This window comes from Mobula hypostoma, chromosome 25 (genome assembly GCF_963921235.1).
Source record: "Mobula hypostoma chromosome 25, sMobHyp1.1, whole genome shotgun sequence".
Taxonomy (NCBI): Eukaryota; Metazoa; Chordata; class Chondrichthyes; order Myliobatiformes; family Myliobatidae; genus Mobula; species Mobula hypostoma.
The window spans coordinates 31656491-31677895 of NC_086121.1; the positions used below are offsets into that span (position 1 = coordinate 31656491).

Here is a 21405-nt window from a genome sequence, read left to right on the forward strand (position 1 = left end):
ATTTATTTTTCTATTGTGGATTTATTGAGCATGCCTGCAAGAAAATTAATCTCAGGGTTGTATATGGTGACGTACCTGTACCTTAATAATAAATTTACTTTGAACTTTGAACTTTGAACTCTGTGACTCTGAATTCCCCTATTTGTGTTATAGCTCAGAATATCTCACTTCTAATGGTTGATTCTATTGTCATGAACAAGTTCTTGGATTGATGGAAATCATATCTTTGAACAGAATAGGTACCTATCTGGTTAGGGATTGCTTTGTTACTGTCCAAAGCAAACCTATGAACTGAGTTTCTGCAGCCAGCCATCTGTGTCTACTCAGTCTGCACAGTTTCTGTAATCATGCATCTGCCTTTATAATTTAAAACCAATGACTGCTTGTAGGTTGCCTTCTGCCATTATTGGGTTAGAAGTAGGAATGTCCAGTGATGGATTAATTTAATTCCACTCAAAACTCCTCAGAAAATGCCTCCAAGAGGCAGCACCTAACCTACATTCAAAATGGGTGTGGATAAGCAGAATTTGTACTACAAAAAAAGTACAGGAAAATTACCCCTGCCTACAACAAAAATGTCTAGCTACCTACGACTGACATTCACCAGAACCATCCTTATCAAAGCCTCTGTACCATCCAACAGAGGTGCCACAATTGAGCCGAAGCCGAGAAAATGTGGCTGCTGGAGCAGGACAGTCAGAAGCTGAGCCTTTGTGGTGTCTTTAGACCCCAGGACAGTAGAACTATTCTTGTGCGAAGCTGTGAAACAGTCATTTGCCCATTCCACGCGCAGAGCGTGACAAAACTGGTTCTCAGGTAAATAGCCTGTAGTTGAAATGTGGTTGATTGGAATCTAATACATGATCTGAGAAAAGAATGCACGTGCTGGAAATGCTCAGCAGGTCAGGCAGCATCAGCGAAACGAGAAACAGAACTAATGTTTCATATTGAAACTTCAGCAGAAGCCGTGTGACTTGGTCAGTGTTTTCAGCAGTATTTTTATTTGTACTAGGTTGAAGCAAACTTCTCAGAATCATGAAGGTGGCATTGTGGATGTGACAAGGTATTTTCCAGGAACAATATAACCACAGCGGTCAGGTTCTTTGCCTATTAGAATGGTTTATTCATTTCACTGATAGGGAGATGTTGAAATATTGTTGTCTGGCCTTTCAATTATTACCCATTACCTGAAAATAAAATGCAAAGGAAGAAATATTAGGAACAATAAAACAGGGAGGACATACTCAAGATAGCAGTTTGCAAGACCAAAGATCTCTGGTTTTACCTATGCTGAGCTTCGATCATAACGCAGCTGAAGCTGGCAGCCCATATTGTTAAAAGCTGAATTCCCTGTCCCTTCCTGTCCTTTCATTTCTCTCATTATCCACGTGAAAAGAATTCATGGGAATAAATTCATCAAAATCGCACTTGTGTTAAATGTAGGTGTGTCAGCTGGCAGAAGTAATCATCTCTACATTCTTGAATTCAACGAAGTTCTGAATTAGAGAGACCAGTATAAATGTCAGCGAATGTTTCTACACATAATCCAATCTAGATACTATAGACTAATATCTACCTTAGACCAATACCAGCTCTCCACAGTCACAACGCTTAGCAGAAATAACTATTCAGAACCTCTGTTCTACTCATTCATTAAAGTGTTCACCATAATGCTCTCCAGATTGGTCCAGATGTGTAAACCAGCTTCCTGGAATGGAGTGCTATCATCAATGTGGCTTTCGGGATTCTGTTTCACATTAATTGAATTCTTCACCACTTGTATCTTAGACCCTTCCCAAAGATGAGCTGGGTGATTTTAAGAATTATCAAGATAATCTAGACAAACTATTGTTGTTGACTAGAAGAAATCACCCATTCTGTTAATTACATAATCTCTTTCACAGTTTCACAAGTGGAAAACGATGAAAACATCAGATCCCTTTAAATGTCTAAACTCCTAAGTTAATTTCTTTAACAGAAATGTATAACAAATACATGAGAATGAATTAAAATACATTCCATAGTGAATTCAGCTTCACAAAAAGAAAACAACACAAAATCGTTGCCCATGAAGGAATTAAAATATGGAAGACAACATTGAACTGAAGAGGGTCAAAGACAGTGGAAGAAGACAAACCAAATGCTTTTGTTCTTGCCATGTACTTGAAGGAGTGGAGGCTGCCATTTTGTGAAGCTTCTCTGTAACCTCCATTTTGTGAACTGTTTGATGAACTGATTCTCGCTCTGGGATATCTTAATCAGATCAATTGAACATAGGCACAAGGAGGTTCTGCTATTGGTCTGCTAAACCCGAGATCATCCTCAGAAAACTGTGTATTGTGTACAATGGCAGGTTTGCAGAATTCATCTCATTATCTCCCAGTGTCTGGGTGAACTGGTTGGACTGGATTGAAGCAGAGTTGGATAGAACAAAAAAAAAAATCACCTAAGGTACAAAGTTGTGAAGCCCCTGGACTACATCCAATGTGAAGGTGACATAGGTTAGTCAGATGACCTAAAGCCAACAAAAATGAAATGCAAGAAGTGAACTGATAAGAAGTGTTTAAAAGTAAAGAGCTTCAAATGCAAAGGGGCAAGAACTCTGAAGATTAACCATTGCAAGGAAAAACTCCCTCATGCCGGGGCCTGTAGAAGAAAGGCCAATAGGAGATCTCTATTTCAGTGTTATAAATTAGAAAAGTGGTTTAAGTGAGTATTGGTACAAATGAAATAGTAGAATTCATATTTTAAGTTGTTGGCCTGGGGGTTTACGTTGTTTTTTGTACAAAGACAATAAAGTGCAAGCTTTGACTAACTAAGGGTTATGTATTAAGTTGCCTATTCTAGATCAGTAGACAATAGTCAACAAAAATAACATTCTAAATGATAAGCAGTTCCTGTTTCATAGCTTTTCTTATTAAGTATTTTCTGATTTCTTGGCAATATAGGAGATGTACTTATTTGACTTTTATTTCTTAGAAGCATGAAACTGTTCGAATGGTTCTGCACTCTTTAGTATCCCTAAACATTGTTGTCAAGACTCCAGATTTTGAAGACATTTGGCAATAACTAGGTGCCAACATAAAATGTTAAAATATTTATTTAGGATGCACTTGTTCAACTTGTCTCCTCTTTTATTCCTTGCCATTAATCAATGCAGCCAATAACATTTTCAGTGACTGAAAGTCAGTGCAAGATCCGGGCCATAGTTGGCTGAAATAAAGGAATGTCCACAAATGTAAAACAAGGCAAACACATTACTTTTGTCTCTGTGTTACTTACTGAATATATCCAAGAGTTGAAAGCTGATATGCGGGTGAAGACAGTTGGTTTCTGAGGGGTGTTGCAGCCTCTACCTGACCCAAAGCTGACTACACCATAAACATACCAAAATCCATCAGGACCTTCACAGTTCAAAGGACCTCCAGAATCTCCCTAAATTAAAAAAAAAGTTTAGCCAGTAGCAATATTAAGTATAATAGCTAAAATCATAGCCTGAATCAAAGCACGATAAGGCTGTGTAAATCCCGGTATTATACACAGTGTTCAAAGCTCAAAGTAAATTTATTATTAAAGTATGTATATGTCACCATATACAACTGTGAGATTAATTTTCTTGTGGGCATATTCAATAAATCTATGGAATAATAACCATAACAGAATCAATGAAAGACCGTCCAACATGAACATTCAGTCAGAGTGCAGAAGGCAACAAACTGTGCAAATACAAATTAAAGAAAAAAAAAAAAATAAATAAGCAGTAAATATAAAGAACGTGAGATGAAGAGTCCTTGGAAGTGAGTCCATTCATTGTGGGAACATTTCAGTGATGGTGCAAGTGATGTTGAGTGAAGTTATTCCCTTTATTTCAAGAGCCTGAGAAGTTCCTGTTCCGGAACCTGGTGATGTGAGTCCCAAGACTTCTATACCTTCTTCCTGATGGCAGCAGTGAGAAGAAAGCATGTCTTGGGTGTTGCGGGTCCCTGCTGATGGATGCTGTTTTCCAGTGACAGCGTTTCATGTCGAAGTGTTCAATGGCTTTACCCCATTATGGACAGGTGGTATCCACTACTTTCTGTAGGATTTTCCATTCAAGAGCATTGGTATTTCCATACCAGGCTACAATGCAGCCAGTTGATATACTCTCCACTGCACATCTATAGAAGTTTGTCAAAGTTTTAGATGGCATGCCAAATCTCTGCAAACTCCTAAGGAGGTAGATGCGCTGCTGTGCTTTCTCCATAATTACACTTACGTGCTGGGCCCAGGACAGGTCCTCTGAAATAGTAACACCGGGACATTTAAAGTTGCTGACCCTCGCCACCTCTGGTCCGCCGATGAGAACAGGCTCATGGACCTCTGTTTTCCTTCTCCTGAAGTCAATAATCAGCTCCTTAGTCTTGCTGACTTTGAGTAAGAGGTTGTTGTTATGGCAGCACTCAGCCCAATTTTCAATCTCCCTTCTATATTTTGATTCATCACCACCTTTGATTTGGCCTATGACAGTGGGGTCATCAGCAAACTTGAATATGACATTGGAGCTGTGCTGAGCCACACAATCATGAGTGTAAAGTGGGTCGAGCAGGAGGCTAAGCACACAGCCTTGTGGTGCACCTGTGCTGATGGAGATCGTGGAGAAGATGTTGCTGCCAATCCGAACAGACTGGGGTCTGCAAGTGACACAATCAAGGATCCAATGCACAAGGAGGTATTGAGGCCAATGTCTTGAAGCTTATTGATTAGTTTTGAGGGGATGATGGTATTGAGCTGAGCTGTAGTCAATAAAGAGCCATTGATGAAAGTGTGCTTTTTTAAAATCAAAGAACAACATGTTGATTTTCATGAGATCCAAAATTCCAAGATTACAAATACCTGAGGATACGAATTGACAATAAACTGGACTGGTCAAAGAACACTGAGGCTGTCTACAAGAAGGGTCAGAGCCGTCTCTATTTCCTGAGGAGACTGAGGTCCTTTAACATCTGCTGGACGATGTTGAGGATGTTCTACGATTCTGTGGTGGCCAGTGCTATCATGTTTGCTGTTGTGTGCTGGGGTAGCAGGCTGAGGGTAGCAGACACCAACAGAATCAACAAACTCATTCGTAAGGGCAGTGATGATGTGGGGATGGAACTGGACTCTCTGACGGTGGTGTCTGAAAAGAGGATGCTATCCAAGTTGCATGCCATCTTGGACAATGTCTCCCATCCACTACATAATGTATTGGTTGGGCAGAGGAGTACATTCAGCCAGAGACTCATTCCACCGAGATGCAACACAGAGCGTCATAGGAAGTCATTCCTGCCTGTGGCCATCAAACTTTACAACTCCTCCCTTGGAGGGTCAGACACCCTGAGCCAATAGGCTGGTCCTGGACTTATTTTCTGCATAAATAATTTACATATTACTATTTAACTATTTGTGGTTTTATTACTATTTATTATTTACGGTGCAACTGTAATGAAAACCAATTTCCCCCGGGATCAATAAAGTATGACTATGACTATGACTATGAAATAGCATGGATGTTTGCCAGTAATGGGAAAAAATGGCATCTCTGGATGACTAATAAAGAACCCTCAGCAGTGTTAGTGGATCTCCTCATTTCACTGGCTTGTGCCTCAGGTGAATGCAACTCTCTCATCACAGATACATTAACAATGTCAATGCAATATTTGTCAATTGGGTACCATTAAGGTGTAGTCACTCATGAGGTGCAAGAAACATGGGAGCCAAATAGGGAGCACAATCCCATAAATATCAATGGCAAATGATCAGATTATTTATTATAATCAATTTATACAGATCAAGATAAGCCAAGGCACATGAAGTCAAAGAGTCATGCAACACAGAAACTGGCCCATCAGACAACTATGATCAATAAATGCCATTCACGAGCCTTCTATACCTTGTCAATTCAATTTGTTTAATATCACATTAGGGGCACATTTTAGGCCCAAATCCTAGTAGTAACAGGGCCTGTGTTTAATAACTATTCCCAAAGACGTAGCAGCATGGCTTTAAAATTAGAGTCATCTGCTTTGATTGTGATTGAGCCCATAATCTGTTCATTCAAAAGGTAAAAAGTACTCTCCACAAACTGAAACCACAGCATGAGAAGAGCACAAGAAAATAGGACCGGGGTAAACTGTCTAGCATATCAACTGTGCCCCATATTTGGAATGATTCTGGCTGACCTACTGCAGGCCTCATCTCCTCGCCTTCTCTTTCACATTCTTTGAGAAATATTCCTATCACCTCCTTGAATGAATCTCAGGGTTGTATATCGTGACATATATGTACTTTGATAATAAATTTATTTTGAACTTTGAACTTTAAATACTCCAGTGATCAAACCTCGACAACCCTCCAGGGTAGAATTCCAGAGATTCACCATCCACTGTAGGAAGGAGCTTTTATCCTTGTCAGGCTTAGATAACCACCCCCTTGTTTTGAAACTATGTCCTCTCTTTCAAGATTATTCTATTAGTTAAAACCTCTCGTCATCTTCCCCGCAGATCTCCCTGAAGGGCCTTCCACACTTCAATAAGAATGCAGATCTAAAATTTAAAATTTACGAATGATCAGTTTCCCCAGATCTGCTTGTCATATCCTCTGAAACACCAAGTATTTAAAATTGAAGTGTGCAGAAATGACATACATTACATCCAGACTTCTCATATCCTCCAGCGCAAACCATGGTAGTTCTCACACTGCTCCCCCACCAGTCTCTCTGCTCGCATGTCTGATGGTCAACAATTGGCAGTAGGGCTTGTTGCAACTTTTCTGGAAGTGGGCCACCAGCTGTGAAGGTAGATATGAGTAAGCATGCACTCATAGGAAGAAACAGAATATGTAAGGACTAGCAATTCTCACAGCCCACTGGTTAGACTTTACAGGTATTTCATAAGGTGGGAGAAATACTTTTCTTCACAAAAGGTAGGCCACTTCAATTTCAGAATATTATCCTACACTTATACCAATGATTCCCTTAATTTAATGTCCAACGATAATAATGAATTCGGTTTAATATAAACTAATATAAGCTGATATTAACTAAAATAAACTGTCTTCTGGCATCTTGCCCTCTGACCTCTCCTGAAATCGACTGACTTTTGAAGACATAGCGCAGTGGGCTCATTCCAGTACATCACAAGTACATTCATCCCCCTCTATCCGTAGTATCTACAGGAGATGCTGCCTCAAGAAGGCAACGTCCATCATCAAAGATCACCACAATCACGGGCCATGCCACCTTCTTGCAGTTAACGTTGGGCAGGAGGTACACACCACAGCTATTTCCCTTCAGCCAGTTCCTTCTAACCAGCCCAACCCTAATCACTACAGTTTAGCAACACTGTGACTATTTTGATCACTATTTTTTGTTCAAATTGTGTTTTTCTTGTAAAATTGCGGTAAAATTTATATTTAATGCAATTTTTTCTTGTGAAAGCTGCTTATATGATTTTACATCCCTGTGATGCTGCATTAAGATATTCATTCCACCTGTGTATACATGCATCTAAGTGTAAGCTTGACTTTTTGAAAATATACATAATAAATTAAACTTGTAGAAGGTCTTCCCTGGAGGTTAATCTATCAGCCTTAGTACTGAACTGAATAAGAACAATCAGTGAATAACTTTCAAGCCCTTAATTCCTTTGACAGTGTGAGTTTTAGCTGATCTTGTAAAGGGAGCAGTTGCTGGTTGGTGGGTTACAGACACTGGGAATAGGTCTACCCTGGAGAAGGCATCCTTTTAGCGAGATGTCGATAACTCTTTTGATTTCAGGCAAAGTCCAGGGCAATATGGCAGAAGTCAGCAATGGTGAAAGAATACAAATGAATAGGAAAAACAAAAATTGGAATATAATAGCCCTCAGGAAAATGCAACAACATTAAATATAGCAGTAACATTTATGGCATGGAAGTCACAGTCTTTTAGATCCAATCGGCTATCATTGTTCACCAAGTAAGTCAATACAACTGCCAAAGGAAAGATCCATGATTTTGGTGGAAGGAACTCTTCCTACCAGAAAAGGACCATGAACTGCAGCATGGACTACTTACTGTAGAGTCTTCCCCATCCAGTCACGTAGCAGGGATGGTTATTCTCAAATATGTAACCAGCTGGAGGAATGCAGGCCGTCTTGACTTTGTCATTCAGTACGGCAGGTGTTGTAAGTTTGATCAGAGCAATGTCATTCCTAAAGGAATAATGTTTCAGAAAGCAGGCAGGTAACAAACTTTAGTTTATCATCTGTACACTTGATTTAAAGTGAACTTCAATGTTAGCTGCTCTGTGAAATTGTTGGATACAGCAGTCCATCACAGGCAAAGCCCTCCCCACCATTGAACGTATGTCCATGGTTTGCTGCCACAAGTAAGCAGCACCCATCAATAAGGACCACACCTTCCAGGCCATGCTCTCTTCTCGCTCCTGCCACTGGGTGGGAGGTACAGAAGCATTAGGTCCCACACCACCATGTTCAGGAACAGGTCTTACCCTGTTACCATCAGATGGTTGAACGAGCGTGGATAACTTCACTCAGCACAACTTTGAACTGATTCCACAGCCTACAGGCTCACTTTCCAGAATGTTTGTTAGTCTTTGTTTATGTACAGTTTTTCATAAATTCTGTTGTATTTCTTTATTTTTCTGTAAATGCATGCAAGAAAATGAATCTCAATGTTGTAACATATACGTACTTTGATAACAAATATACTTTGACTGCTATATAAGAACATAAGAAATAGGGGCAGGAGTAGGCCATCTGGCCTGTCAAGCCTGCTCCTCCATTCAATAAGATCATGGCTGATCTGGCCATGGACTCATTTTCACCTTTCTGCCTTTTCCCCACAACCCTTAATTCCCCCACTATGCAAAAATCTATCCAACCTTGTGTTTAATATATTTACTGAGGCAACCTCCACTACTTCATTGGGCAGAGAATTCTACAGATTCACCACTCTCTGGGAAAAGCAGTTCCTCCTCATCTCTGTCCTAAATCTACTCCCCAAATCTTGAGGCTATGTCCCCTAGTTCTAGTCTCACCTACCAGTGGAAACAACTTTCCTGCCTCTATCTTATCTATCCCTTTCATAATTTTATATGTTTCTATAAGATCCCCTCTCATTCTTCTGAATTCCAATGAGTACAGTTTCAGGCAACTCAATCTCTCCTCATTGTCTAACCCCCTCATCTCTGGAATCAACCTGGTGAATCTTCTTTGCACCACCTCCAAAACCAGTATATCCTTCTCCAAGTAAAGGGACCAGAAATGCAGGCAGTACTCCAGATGCAGCCTCACCAGTACCCTATACAGTTATAGCACAACCTCCCTGCTTTAGCAATCCCTCTAGCAATGAAGGCCAATATTCCATTTGCCTTCTTGATAGCCTGCTGCACCTAAAGACCATGTTTGCATGACTCACTTAATGTATCTCTAAGCATGGAACATACTTCTCTCTTTGGGCTTCTTCAATGACCTGACTGGTCAGCAGTTATATGTTCAAGTAACACACACAGATGCTGCTTGGCCTGCTGAGTTCCTCCAGCAAATTGTGTGTCTTACTTGGATTTTCAGTATCTGCAGATTTTCTGTTGTTAGTTATATGTTCAGTCTGCTTCTCAATAATGCAACATTTTCCACATCCAGTCTGTAGTCTTCAATTTTATTTCAAGAGCTGTGCTTGTAACATCTAAACAATATACGGTCTTGTAAGTAAACCTTTGTCCCAATGCACTCTGAAGGCATTACATGTTTGACAATGAGGATAGTAGTTCACTTCAGATTCGTTAAAAGACATTTTCGATCCCAAACTCTCAAGTCTGCACCAAATTTGGGGAATGAAAACTAAATACTTGAGTGTCAAAAACACGATACTCCTGGCGGAAATTTGGCCAGGTACATAAACATACAAATCTTGCACCGCAAAAGGCCAAAGTTTCTTTTTTAAAGCTGTTGTGCCGAACGTGGAGATCACTTTGATCTGAAGCCGTTGGAAATAACTAAAAAGTGTACTTTGATAAATTTATTGTCAAAGTATGTATATGTTACCATATACTAAAAGTTTGGGAGAAAGGTCCAGGCAGGAGAGACATTATTTAAGAACTTGCATTGCAATTTTTGCATATTTATTCAGAAGAAAATAAGAAATAGGAGCAGGAGTGTGCTTTGCTGCTCTTCCAGCTTGAGCCATCGTTTATCATGTTCAAGGCTTGTCCTCTGCCTCGGCACCATTGTCCAGGGCTAGTGACCCTGCAGGTTTGTGTACGTGTACTATGTCCCTTTCAACATCAACGCTATTTGATCTCTCACCAATGAACAAATATTCTGTGTTTCTGTTCAGTGAACCAAGTCAGTAGCTTCACATTTTTCAGCATCAGTCATTTTCTTTGTATCTGTATGTGTATGCGTACTGTGATTCTGTCGGGCGTGTTTGCTTCCTGAGCAACGTAACCATTTCATATACAATCTGCAACGTTGAGCTTATGTAGTCTCAACGTGTAAATAGCGTGCTGCCACTCTTGGATATATGTTTCATGTGCCTCAGTGTAAATTGAAACCAGTATGTGTTGGAGCAGAGGCCTGTGAGTCAGCAGGCCATGAATCATTTGTGAGTTAAGAATGGGAACTCATCATTCCAGGATCTGATGGACTCAATTCAGAAAGTTGCCAACTCCATGAGCAGAGTTAATTCCCTGGCCTCCACTCCCAATTAGAGTACCTTTGATTTGTGCAAGTGTTAAAACTGCAAGTCACTTTGACAATTAATGCAGACAGAAAGAAAGGACAGTGTTAACACCTTACCCACAGGACAGGCAGCTGGGGTTCCATTGAGGGTGAACAAAGATCTCTGCTGCATAAATAGTCTGTTCCGGACCTTCTTCCGTACCCCTGTCGAACTCACCAAGCACCACCCGATAAGCACGGCCTGAGCTTTGGAGACGATGAATTATAAATACTGTGTAAGGAACCTTGCGTTACAGATAAAAGTGTGCTTCTGATCCTTGACATTCAGTAGAACATCATAAATAAAAACAGTTGGGTGATAGATGTAAAACTGAGATAGCTACACTGACACATATGTTTTGGTCTTGTTCTATATTGGAACAGTTCTGGAAGTCGGTTTTCTCAACAATTTCTAAAGAACTTAAAATTAATTTACAACCTAATAAATTAACTGTGCTCTTTGGAATAGTTCCTCAAAATATTCATGGTATTTCTGTGTCTGACCAACATGTTATTGCATTTGTTACAATGATAGCTAGGAGGGCCATTTTGTTGAAGTGGAAAGACACATCAGCTCCCACTTTGTCACAATGGTTCTCTCAAGTGATGCTATGTCTTAGTTTGGAGAAAATTAGAAGTCGAACCTTTGAACCTTTATTTGATTTTGAGAAAAGATGGGGCTCATTTGCTCGTTATTACCATTTGAGTTAATTGATATAATTTTTCCACGATCTAATTGTAAATTCTTTTAGTATATTTTCTTTTCTTGCTGGCGGTTTGATGTTTATTTTTAGAAGCTTTTTGTATGACGCATGACTCTGGGGTTGTACACCTAATGGGTTCTTTTTTTTCCCTCTCTTCTCTGCTTAGTAGGGTTTTTTTGTTGTCACAAAATTTTTTTTCAATCTTTAAGAAAATGTTCTTTTTTGAGGCATTGTAAGTGTTGTTACTTTGATGTACTCATGTTATTTTTCCTTTATATAACAATAAAAAGATTTGAAAAGAAAGAAAAACGGTTGGAGAAACTAAGCCAATCAGTCAGTTAGGTATCTGTGCAAAGAGAAGCTGCATTAACACTCCAGTGTTCTTCATCTCAGACCCTAAATATTAATTCTGTTTCTCTTTCCACAGATACTGCTTGACTCGCTCTGTGTTTCCACTGTTTTCTGTTTTTATCCTAAATTTCCAACAACTGCAGTTCATTTGAATTTCACAACATATATGAAATTGGGGACAGCAGATTTCAAATAAGCCAATTTACAATATGAAGTTCTGAAGACACACAACACTGCACAGAAGTGTGGAAAGAGCTATCCTCAAGATTAGAAATCTATATTGCTCATTAAGTTACCAACACTTGACAAATTTGTATTTTTTTTACTTCCTTTTCAACGGAGGAGTTAATCTAGGCACCGTATAAAACTAGGTAAACGAAATAAGCTGCTAGAACAGCAACATTTGGGTGATACAGAGCTGCAGCCTCACACCTCCAACGACCCAAGTTCTCATCTAACTTTCAAAGTTGTGAGTGTCGAGTATGTAAGTTCTCCCTGTGGCCACATGGGTTTGCTCAAGTTCAAGATTCAAGATTGTTTATTGTCATTATTCAGGTGTAAAGGAGAACAAAATGATTGCTACTCTGAATTTGATGCAATATAAAAAGCACGACATGCATAAAGAAAGGGACAGACGAGGGAACACGCACCAGTGCTCATCGAGGGATCAGAAATGGAAAGGACGACTAATTTCAAGCTCCGGGTTGTCAACATCCCTGAGGATCTATCCTAGGCCCAGCATATTGATGCAGTTACAAAGAAGGCACGGCAGTGGCAATATCTCATTAGAAGTTTGAAGAGATTTAGTACGTCACCAAAGACACTTGCAAATTTCTACAGATGTGCGATGGAGAGCATTCTAACTGACATGGTGGGAGGGGGCACTGCACAGAATCAAAATAAGCTGCAGAAGGTTGTAAACTCACTCAGCTCCATCATGGGCACTAGCTTCCCCAGGACGTCTTCAAGGAGTGATGCCTCAAAATGGAGGCATCCATCATTATAGACGCCCAGCACCCAGGACATGCTCTTTTTTCATTGTTACCATCAGGAAGGAGATACAGAAGCCTTAAAGCACACACTCAGCGACTGAGGAACAGCTTCTTCACCTTTGAGTTTTGAATGGACATTAACCCATGAACCCTACCACATTACTTTTCTTTTTCTCTTTTCAGACTACTGATTTAATTTAACCATATATATATATACACACACACTGCAATTTACAGTTTTTATTATTGTGTATTGCAATGTACTGCTGCCAGGAAACAACAGATTTTACAACATATGGCAGTGATATTAAACCAGGTTCTGAAGGACACAATAAAAAAATCCAAAAAACACAATAAATATATTTATAAAAGCAATCCTACAAATCAGACTGTACAAGTAATATACATATTCTGATTGACTGCTCTGGTTTCCTCTCATCCTAGAAATGCGTGGGATGGTGAGTTATTAGGGCACAGCAAATAGCTCCAAGTGTATCCGTGAGTGGTAGGATTTGGGGGTGTTGACGGGAGTGTGTGGAGGATAAAATGGATTAGTGTTTACTTAATGGTCAGGATAATCCTGATGAGGCGGAAGGGTGGTTTCCATGCTGTCTGTCTACGGCTTTATGTAAAGTCTCTACTGGCAGCAATGTTTCTTTCTTGCAGAATAAAGACTTACTGGATGCAATGGCCTGCTGTTACTACCCAGTTACTGTCAATGAGGCTTCCGCCACAGGTATGGGAATAATAGCTTCCTCGATTCACTTGCAAGGAGACCTAGCAACAAATCAGAGAACGTTATCTTAAAAAGAGAGAAACAGAGGGAGCAAGGAAATATAGCATACTGATCGATACAAAAGCAAAATATGTCAAACACTGGAAATATGGAATATAAGCAGTGTGCTATTCCTTCAGACTAATGAACAGCACCTCTTCTTTTCATTAGGCACACAACAGTCTTCAGCCACTGTACTAAGTTCAATCATTTCAGACAAGGATTTGTTAATCCAATTAGCACATAAGAAGCAGATATGTGACAGACTTTATGGTTCTTTGAGCTGTTTCTGCAACTCATGCAGGTTGTGGCTTATCCTGTGTCTCAAATATATTCTCCTGTTTAATCACAAATCTTTTCTGCTACCTAATTTACAGCAGACTCAGCCTTGAGCTACACTATGTTCAGATACGTACTTTGGAATTTTACTATTATATGAAACGATTTGTCAATTTCACAAACGCCATTTCTTTCCAACTATTTTGTCCTTTATGTTCTACGCATTCGTCATCAGAGATCTCCAATGTACAAGAGCCTCGGGACTGGCACCACCAGGTTCACGAACAGTTACGGCCCCTCAACCACCAGGTTCTTGAATAAAAGAGGATAACTACACTCACTTGCTCCATTATTGAAATGTTCCTACAACCATTGATGTCACTTTAAGGACTCTTTATCTTATTATCTCATGTTATTGTTACTTATTGCTATTTATATATATTTGCATTTGCATGGTTTGTTGTCTCGTGCACTCTGGTTGATCGTTTGTTGATCCTGTTATAGTTACTATTCTATAGATTTACTGAGTATGTCAATAAGAAAATGATTGTCAGGGTGGTATATGGTGACATATATGTACTTTGATAATAAATTTAATCTTTGATCATGATTATAATTTACCCCAACCCTAAGACATCTACTTTCACATAACAAACATTTATGTGGTACATTATCAAATTCTTCTTGAAAATCTTTATCCGCTCTGCTATAGTTATAGCCTCAAAATGACTTTATTAGATTTGTCCAAAATGCTTCTCAGTTTATTCATATCATGTGTCTTTGATTGCAGAGTTAACGCGTCCATATCCAGTTAACTAGTTCACCACTTTGTCTATCCCCCTTTGGGAAATGTTACCTTCCAACTAGCAAGGATACTTTCAGAATCGGCATTTTTTTTTGGTTAGAGATCATCACGAACTCAAGTTCAAGTTTAAGCTGATTCTCAGGGGCCTACATACAGTATGCAGGATATAAATAAACTCTGCAAGTAAGCCCTTTGCAACTGCAGTAGCACAGTATATTACAAGCATGTCAAACATCAGATACATTCAAAGTTCAAAGTAAATTTATTATCAAAGTACAACCCTGAGATTTATTTTCTTGTGGGCATACTCAATAAAACCACAGTAGAATAATAACCATAATAGAATCAACGAAAGACCACGCCAACTTGGACGTTCACCCAGTGCACAAATATTAATAATACTGTACACTTAAATTAATGCAAATCATGCATAGCTTACACAACATGAAGTCTTTAGACTCCTGAAACCTGCCTGTGGCAGCAAAGAGAAGAGGGCATGGCCCAGATGGTAGGGGACCTTATCGAGAGATCCATCTTTCATTCCTCTTTCAACTATTGTGTATGCAGCCAACTGATATAGACCTCAAGGTGGAGGCTGTCTATCAGGTCCAGGGAATTTGTCTGGTTTTAATTTCTCCAGCAGCTTCTCTTTAGTGATTTTAATTATCTTAAGTACCTCAGCACCATTTCTGTTTCTCCTTAACTTACACAGTGAAGTTATTCCCCATCTTTGTTATATTACTGTAAAATTTATACATTTTATATATTTCTTATTACAGGGTAATACAATACTTACAAAACTTACCCTTTCTTTTCTTTTTTTCCAAATATTTGGTTAATCACTGCTGTCTTCTATAAACCCTGGCTTGTGATTTCTTTGGGCAATGTCATAAACCTTTTCTCTCAATCTCATATGATCTTTAAACCCTTTATTTACTGTCATTTAATCATGAAGTTTTTATTTCTCAGTGAAATGTACAGAGTAATTATTGTTTTTTTTCTACAAATGTTTGCCATTCTAACTAATGCACACTTCATATTTATATAAGTGACTTTTTATCGCAGGATTCTGACTGAATAATATTCCCCTTGAAAATTCCCTTTGAACAGCATTTTTTTCTTGTTATTCTATTGCCAATCTTCTTTGTCATCATCATTTAAAATGTTCTACAATTAAAACCTTTCCTTGTTGTTATTTCTCTTATTCCCATTTACACAGCTTCCAAAAATTTGTTTCATCACTTTCTCCGCTTCTGATAAAAGCTGTTAGTATTAACGCCTTTTCTCTTTCTGATGATTCTATTTAAATAGGGGAGTATTTTCAACAGTTTCTGTATCTCCAGCACAGCAATAGAGATCAGTCACCAGGATGTGTATATTTATTTATTTAGTGATACAGTGTGGAGTCGGCCCTTCTGTCCCTTCAAGCCATGCTGCCCCAGCAACCCCCAACAAACCCGATTCGCCCTAACCTAATCATGGAGCAATTTACAATGACCAGTTAACTTATCCGGTACATCTTTGGACTGTGAGAGAAGACCCACGCATTCCACAGGGTGGACATACAGAGATTCCTTTCAGAACCGCACTGGAATTGAACTCTGACCCCTGGAATGTCCCGAGATGCAATCGTGTCACGCTACTGTGGTGCTCACATTGAATGCGTCCTCTTTTCTCACTGTTTAACAGCAGGCACAGCTGTGGACCGAGTTCCAAGCAATGCATCTGTTCACTTCTCACCGTCTCTTCTTTTATTCCCATATTCAATACAGCATTTGGTAAAATTGAAAGTCGACTAAATCTAATCAGGACTTAAACACAGGGTCTTCCTGTAGCAGGGTATGATTAAACCTGTTTCTTCCTGTTATTATCTGCAACCTAAACAGTATTTTTCCTTGGCTTCTCTGCTTCTTCAGTCCTGAAGATTCTGGCATGCATGGACCTTTGCAGCTCTTTAAATCTCTGAATTCTCTGCCCCCCTGAGGGTGGCAGAGGCTTGATTCTTGGATGTATTTAAGGATGAGATGGATAAATCTTCGAATGGTTGAGGACCTGAGGCCAAGAAGCATCGACAGAGAAGAGGTCTTGCGATCAGCGTAGATCAGCTGTGATCACATTGAATGGGGAACTGAGAAGGTTACACCTGCTCCTATTTTCTCTGGAACTTTGGCCAGAACTTCATTCTTTTTAGGTAGTAAGTTTGGGAGGTCTGCCTAATTAGAGTCACAGCATTGTACAGCACAGGAAAATATTCGTCAGCTCTTACTTGTCCATTCCAGCTGAAATGTAATTTCAAGCAAAACCCATTTCCTAGCACTTGATTCATATCCCCTAAACCCTTGTTATTTATATACTTGTCCACATACTTCTTAAATATATCTAATGCACCTGCCTAATTGGGTGGACATTAACAACAACAACTGCACTTAAATAACTCTTTTGACGCCGTTACAAATCCTTTTCTGGCATCACTAATAAATTAGCCTTGCGCTACAATCATGGCCACTTTATTAGGCGAGTATGTTCGTGGTCCTCTGCTGCTGAAGCCCAACCACTTCAAGGTTTGGCAAATTGTGCATTCCGAGATGCTGTGCAACACCACTTTTGTAACACGTGGTCATCCGAATTACTGTCACCTTCCTGTCAGATTGAACCAGTCTGGCCACTCTCTTCTGACCTCTGTCATTATCAGCACGTTTTTGCCCACAGAACTTCCCCTCTCCGGATGGTTCTTTTGTTTTTCACACCACTCTCTGTAAACTTTGGAGAATGTTGTGCAAGAAAAGTCCCAGGAGACCAGCAGTTTCTGAGTTACTCGAACTGGCACCAATGATCATTTCACAGTCAAAGTCACTTAGTTCACATTTCTTCCCTTTTCTGATGTTTGGACTGAACAGCAACTGGACCTCTTGACCGTGTCTGCGTGCTTTAAGTCTTGAGTTGCTGCCACGTGATTGGCTGATATTTGCATTAATGAGCAGGCGTACAGGTGTGCCTAATGAAGTGTTCACTGAGTGAGTAACTTAACTGTTGCACATCAGAAAAAAAAAACAGTTTTCTAGGATAATGACAACCATAGATGATTCTCATTCGCTTTCTGAGTCAGGGCAAATAAGAGCAGTTGAAATCCTTAGACTGCTGTTCCAGGTGAGTTCAGGTGGCCCAGTTGAGAACCTCTCTGTGTGCCCATAGACTGGGTAATAAGGTGGAATTTACCCTTGGTGCCTTGCACAAAATTCATTATGTAGTTACATGCATGCGTTAATTCCAATTCGTAAGCTTGGCATTAGTATAGATGAGTTCTTAATGGTCAACGTGTCCATGGTGGGGTGAAGGCTATAGTCTCTATGCTGTATGACTTTGATAGACAACGTACAGTCAATGCTAGTTCATGTATTTAGCATGCAGCTGAAGATAAGCTAATATATCTGCTGGCAGGCCCTAAGCAAGGTGAAGATTATTCTTCTTTTTTTGCATGTGCCTGTGTGCGTGCGGGTCTGTCTGTGCGCGTCTGTGCGTGTGCGTGAGTGTGTCAGTGACGATGTCTTTTTCATGGCTTTTGACAAGGCGCGGAACGAGAGAGACAGACTGTGTGGGTGCCATTCCTCACACAGACATTTTTGCAGTATTTTCCCTTTGTTTTACCAGGTCAAGTTGCGATCTCGACACGCAACCCGGCACGGATGGAAAGCGTACTCGGGAGCGGACCTGACTGGTTTCGAACCCAGGAACCTCTGCTCCCAGGTCCGGTGCTGATGTCATTGCGCCACCAGCCGGCCCATGAGGATTATTCTTATATTTTTCTATCTATAATGCATTCCTCATTAACTCACCTGCCAGGGCCAGCTGTATGGTCTTGCTTCAATCCCATTGACTACCCTGCTGTATGCTGGATAGCTGGGACTTCCACAGGCATTGGCTGAAAAGACATAAGTTTATCCTGTTAATACCTGGCACAGTGAACTGCATTTCTATTTGAATGGTAGTGACTGGACCTTAAGAATTATTCAAGGCACTTAAAATAGCTCCATATTTTTATTGAAAATATTCCTAAGAGGAAAGGACACTTTTGTAGGGAGAGGGAGATTAACTTCTAATGCTAACAAATTCAGTTAGCATAAAAGAATGATCAGCTTGAGACAAGCTAAATATAGTTTATCCTTGAAAGCTCCATAATATTTTACCACCTTACCATCAATGTTGAGAGAATCCTGAGTAAAGAACCAGTAAAATAGAACAAAAACTCCAGGATATGCATTTTAGTCTTCCTCGTTTCACAGAATCACAGAATGACAGGGAACAGAAATAGGTGCTATCATTCAAACAAATGCACGCCAACCATCAAGCACCCATATACACTAGCTCCATTTCATTCTCCCCACATCCCCCTCTACTTCCCCTAGAACAGGTGTCCGAACCTAGGGCCCACAGAGCCCTCAGTTAATGATAGGAGGCCAGAGATTAAATAAAGGTTGGGAACCCCCTGCCCTAGAGTCTACCACGCATATGTATGTGAGGGGAAAATTACAATGGCCAAGAAACCAATGAACCTGGAACACTTCATGATGTGGGACGAAACCAACGCACCTGAGGGAAAACCACGCGGTCACAGAGAGAAGGCACAAAATCCACATGGATTGCACTGGAGGCCAGGACTGAAGACAGGTTGATAGTGCTGGGAGGCTGGTTGTGTCAATTCATTAATATTGAAGGTCATTTCACGCAACTCACTTTGAGAGCATCTAACCAAGTACTAACTGATTCCAGAGCAGTGACTTAACAACCAGAACTAGAAAAAAAAATCCTTTAATGATCCAGCCCAGAGGAATAATTATTCTAGTTCTGGTTGTTAATTTGTGGTAACAAATACAGGAATATCTGGAACTATTGTGGTATTGGCCATTCCCACACCAGCTATTTTATTGTCTCACTCCAATGTCAAATTCAGCTGAGCTATAAGTAGCCTTGAACAACGGGAAGGGCCCAGGATTGTGACTAAGGGGAGATTCGGCTTCCTATTTAACACTGAATTAGATAGAATGATTATGTGCAGATGATATACTAATTTAAGCAGCAGTTAACTTACCGCCAGCCACAAACAGGAGGACAAGGAGGGCTTTCATTTCCGTCGTTAGTCACAGGCAACAAATGAACTGAAGGCATTTTATATCAACCTGGGCAATTCAAGGTCAATCATTACTTTTCTGGATTATTAAAACAAACTTAACTCTGAAGTGATGTATTTAATCATGCTAACAGTTGACATCTGTCACTTCAGATCAGCACCAAGGTTGTGCCACTTTGTTTACTGTATAAAACTGAACAAGATGCTTTCTTTCTTTCACTGAGGGATGAAGGATGAACCAAACCATGGAAAGAATACCTGCCGTATCTTGTTCATATCGCTCCAATAATTGGTTTTAACTCTGAAGTTTAAAACATGTTAAAGACAGGCATGATCTTTGTAAAAACTAATTTGAAATTGTAGTGAGGATAGTTATTGTTCTTTTAATTCCAGACCTCTACTTTCTTCCAGTTTTTCTCTAGAAGATATAGATACTTTGCAGAAGCAGAGTTCCAAAGGCAGTGTCTGTATTTTGGGACATAATCCAGATAACCAACATTTGGATATAAGCCATACTCCTTCTTCCAAGATCAGATTGCTTTGCATACACAAGAAGGGAGAATGGATCTAAACATAATGTAGAAGGCAAGAAATCAACTATAGTACAGATCTCCCACACAATTTGCATTGACTTGTTTTTCTAGTTTGCTCACTCAGAAGTGAGTATGCATCTGCCGTATGCTGATAACGTGCATGGTGGTCAGAAACAACTCAAGTCCAAATGATGATGGATTCCAAATGTAATCATAAGTGTTACACTGAAAATCCCTCATCAAGGTTTTCCTTTTACACCAAGATTGCATTATGTAATGATAAAAGAACTCCTATCTAAAGTATACAGCAAAATCAAATAAATGTGCAGAGAGACTGCAATATTCCCAAGGAAAGAGAAAAATATGGGATGAAAAGCAATGGAATACACCTGCCATAGCAATTTATCAAAGACCTGTATCAACATGTCAGCTACTTCTACTTACCCAAATAAAATGAGTCTGGTCACCATCCAATGGAAAAGTTTTTTGATGATAATGGAGTTGTTAATGTAACTATTTAATTCATGGGAGCTTTCACAGAAGCTCGTGGCCATCTCAATGGATGGAAGGATTTGATAACTGGGTTAACAATGTGTGGAGGCCATGAGTCCAATAAGCCAAATGTTTCTGAGTAAGCCTCTTCAGCTTTAAATTCATGTTTTAAATCCTGATGGAAAGTAACAAAGGGGATATTTAACAAAGTCGAGGCCATGGGTCTGCCTAGGGGAAGGGGATGGTGCAGTTAAATATGGCAACTTGAGTCAGCAATATCCAGTTCACTTCTGGTGGGTTAGTGATTGAAATTTGGATATCAGTGAATTGCCCCAAAACTTCAATGTAATGAATGTGCCTGTGTTTTCTAGGTGTTGTCATTGAAATCAAAGCTTGAAGAAAAAGCTAGGTAGGCTCAGTCATGCAGTGTTGAAACGGGTCACTGAGATCATTGGGGTTGTGTCAACCATCAAGTATCTACACTCAAACACTAGTCCTAATTTATACTTCCCATGGTCCGCCAACACTTCTTAGGCAATTTACAGTGGGCACTGAACTTAATACACGTATCTCTGGAACATCGCTGCAGTGCGCCATTATCACAGAATTCTGA

The 21405-nt window shown here is 39.8% G+C and overlaps 1 protein-coding gene across 1 annotated transcript; it reads right to left on the reverse strand.

Moving 5' to 3' along the window:
• Nucleotides 1–1118: 1118 nt before the first annotated feature.
• LOC134337679 (proproteinase E-like) lies at nucleotides 1119–19765 on the reverse strand. Its single transcript, XM_063032871.1, has 8 exons — nucleotides 19729–19765; nucleotides 18476–18561; nucleotides 13463–13560; nucleotides 10815–10943; nucleotides 8071–8207; nucleotides 6662–6804; nucleotides 3283–3435; nucleotides 1119–1187 (listed from the first exon to the last, which is right to left on the reverse strand). Exons 1-8 carry the CDS (start codon nucleotides 19763–19765, stop codon nucleotides 1170–1172), a joined length of 801 nt encoding a protein of 266 aa, XP_062888941.1. The 3' UTR covers nucleotides 1119–1169.
• Between the last annotated feature and the right edge of the window lie 1640 nt (nucleotides 19766–21405).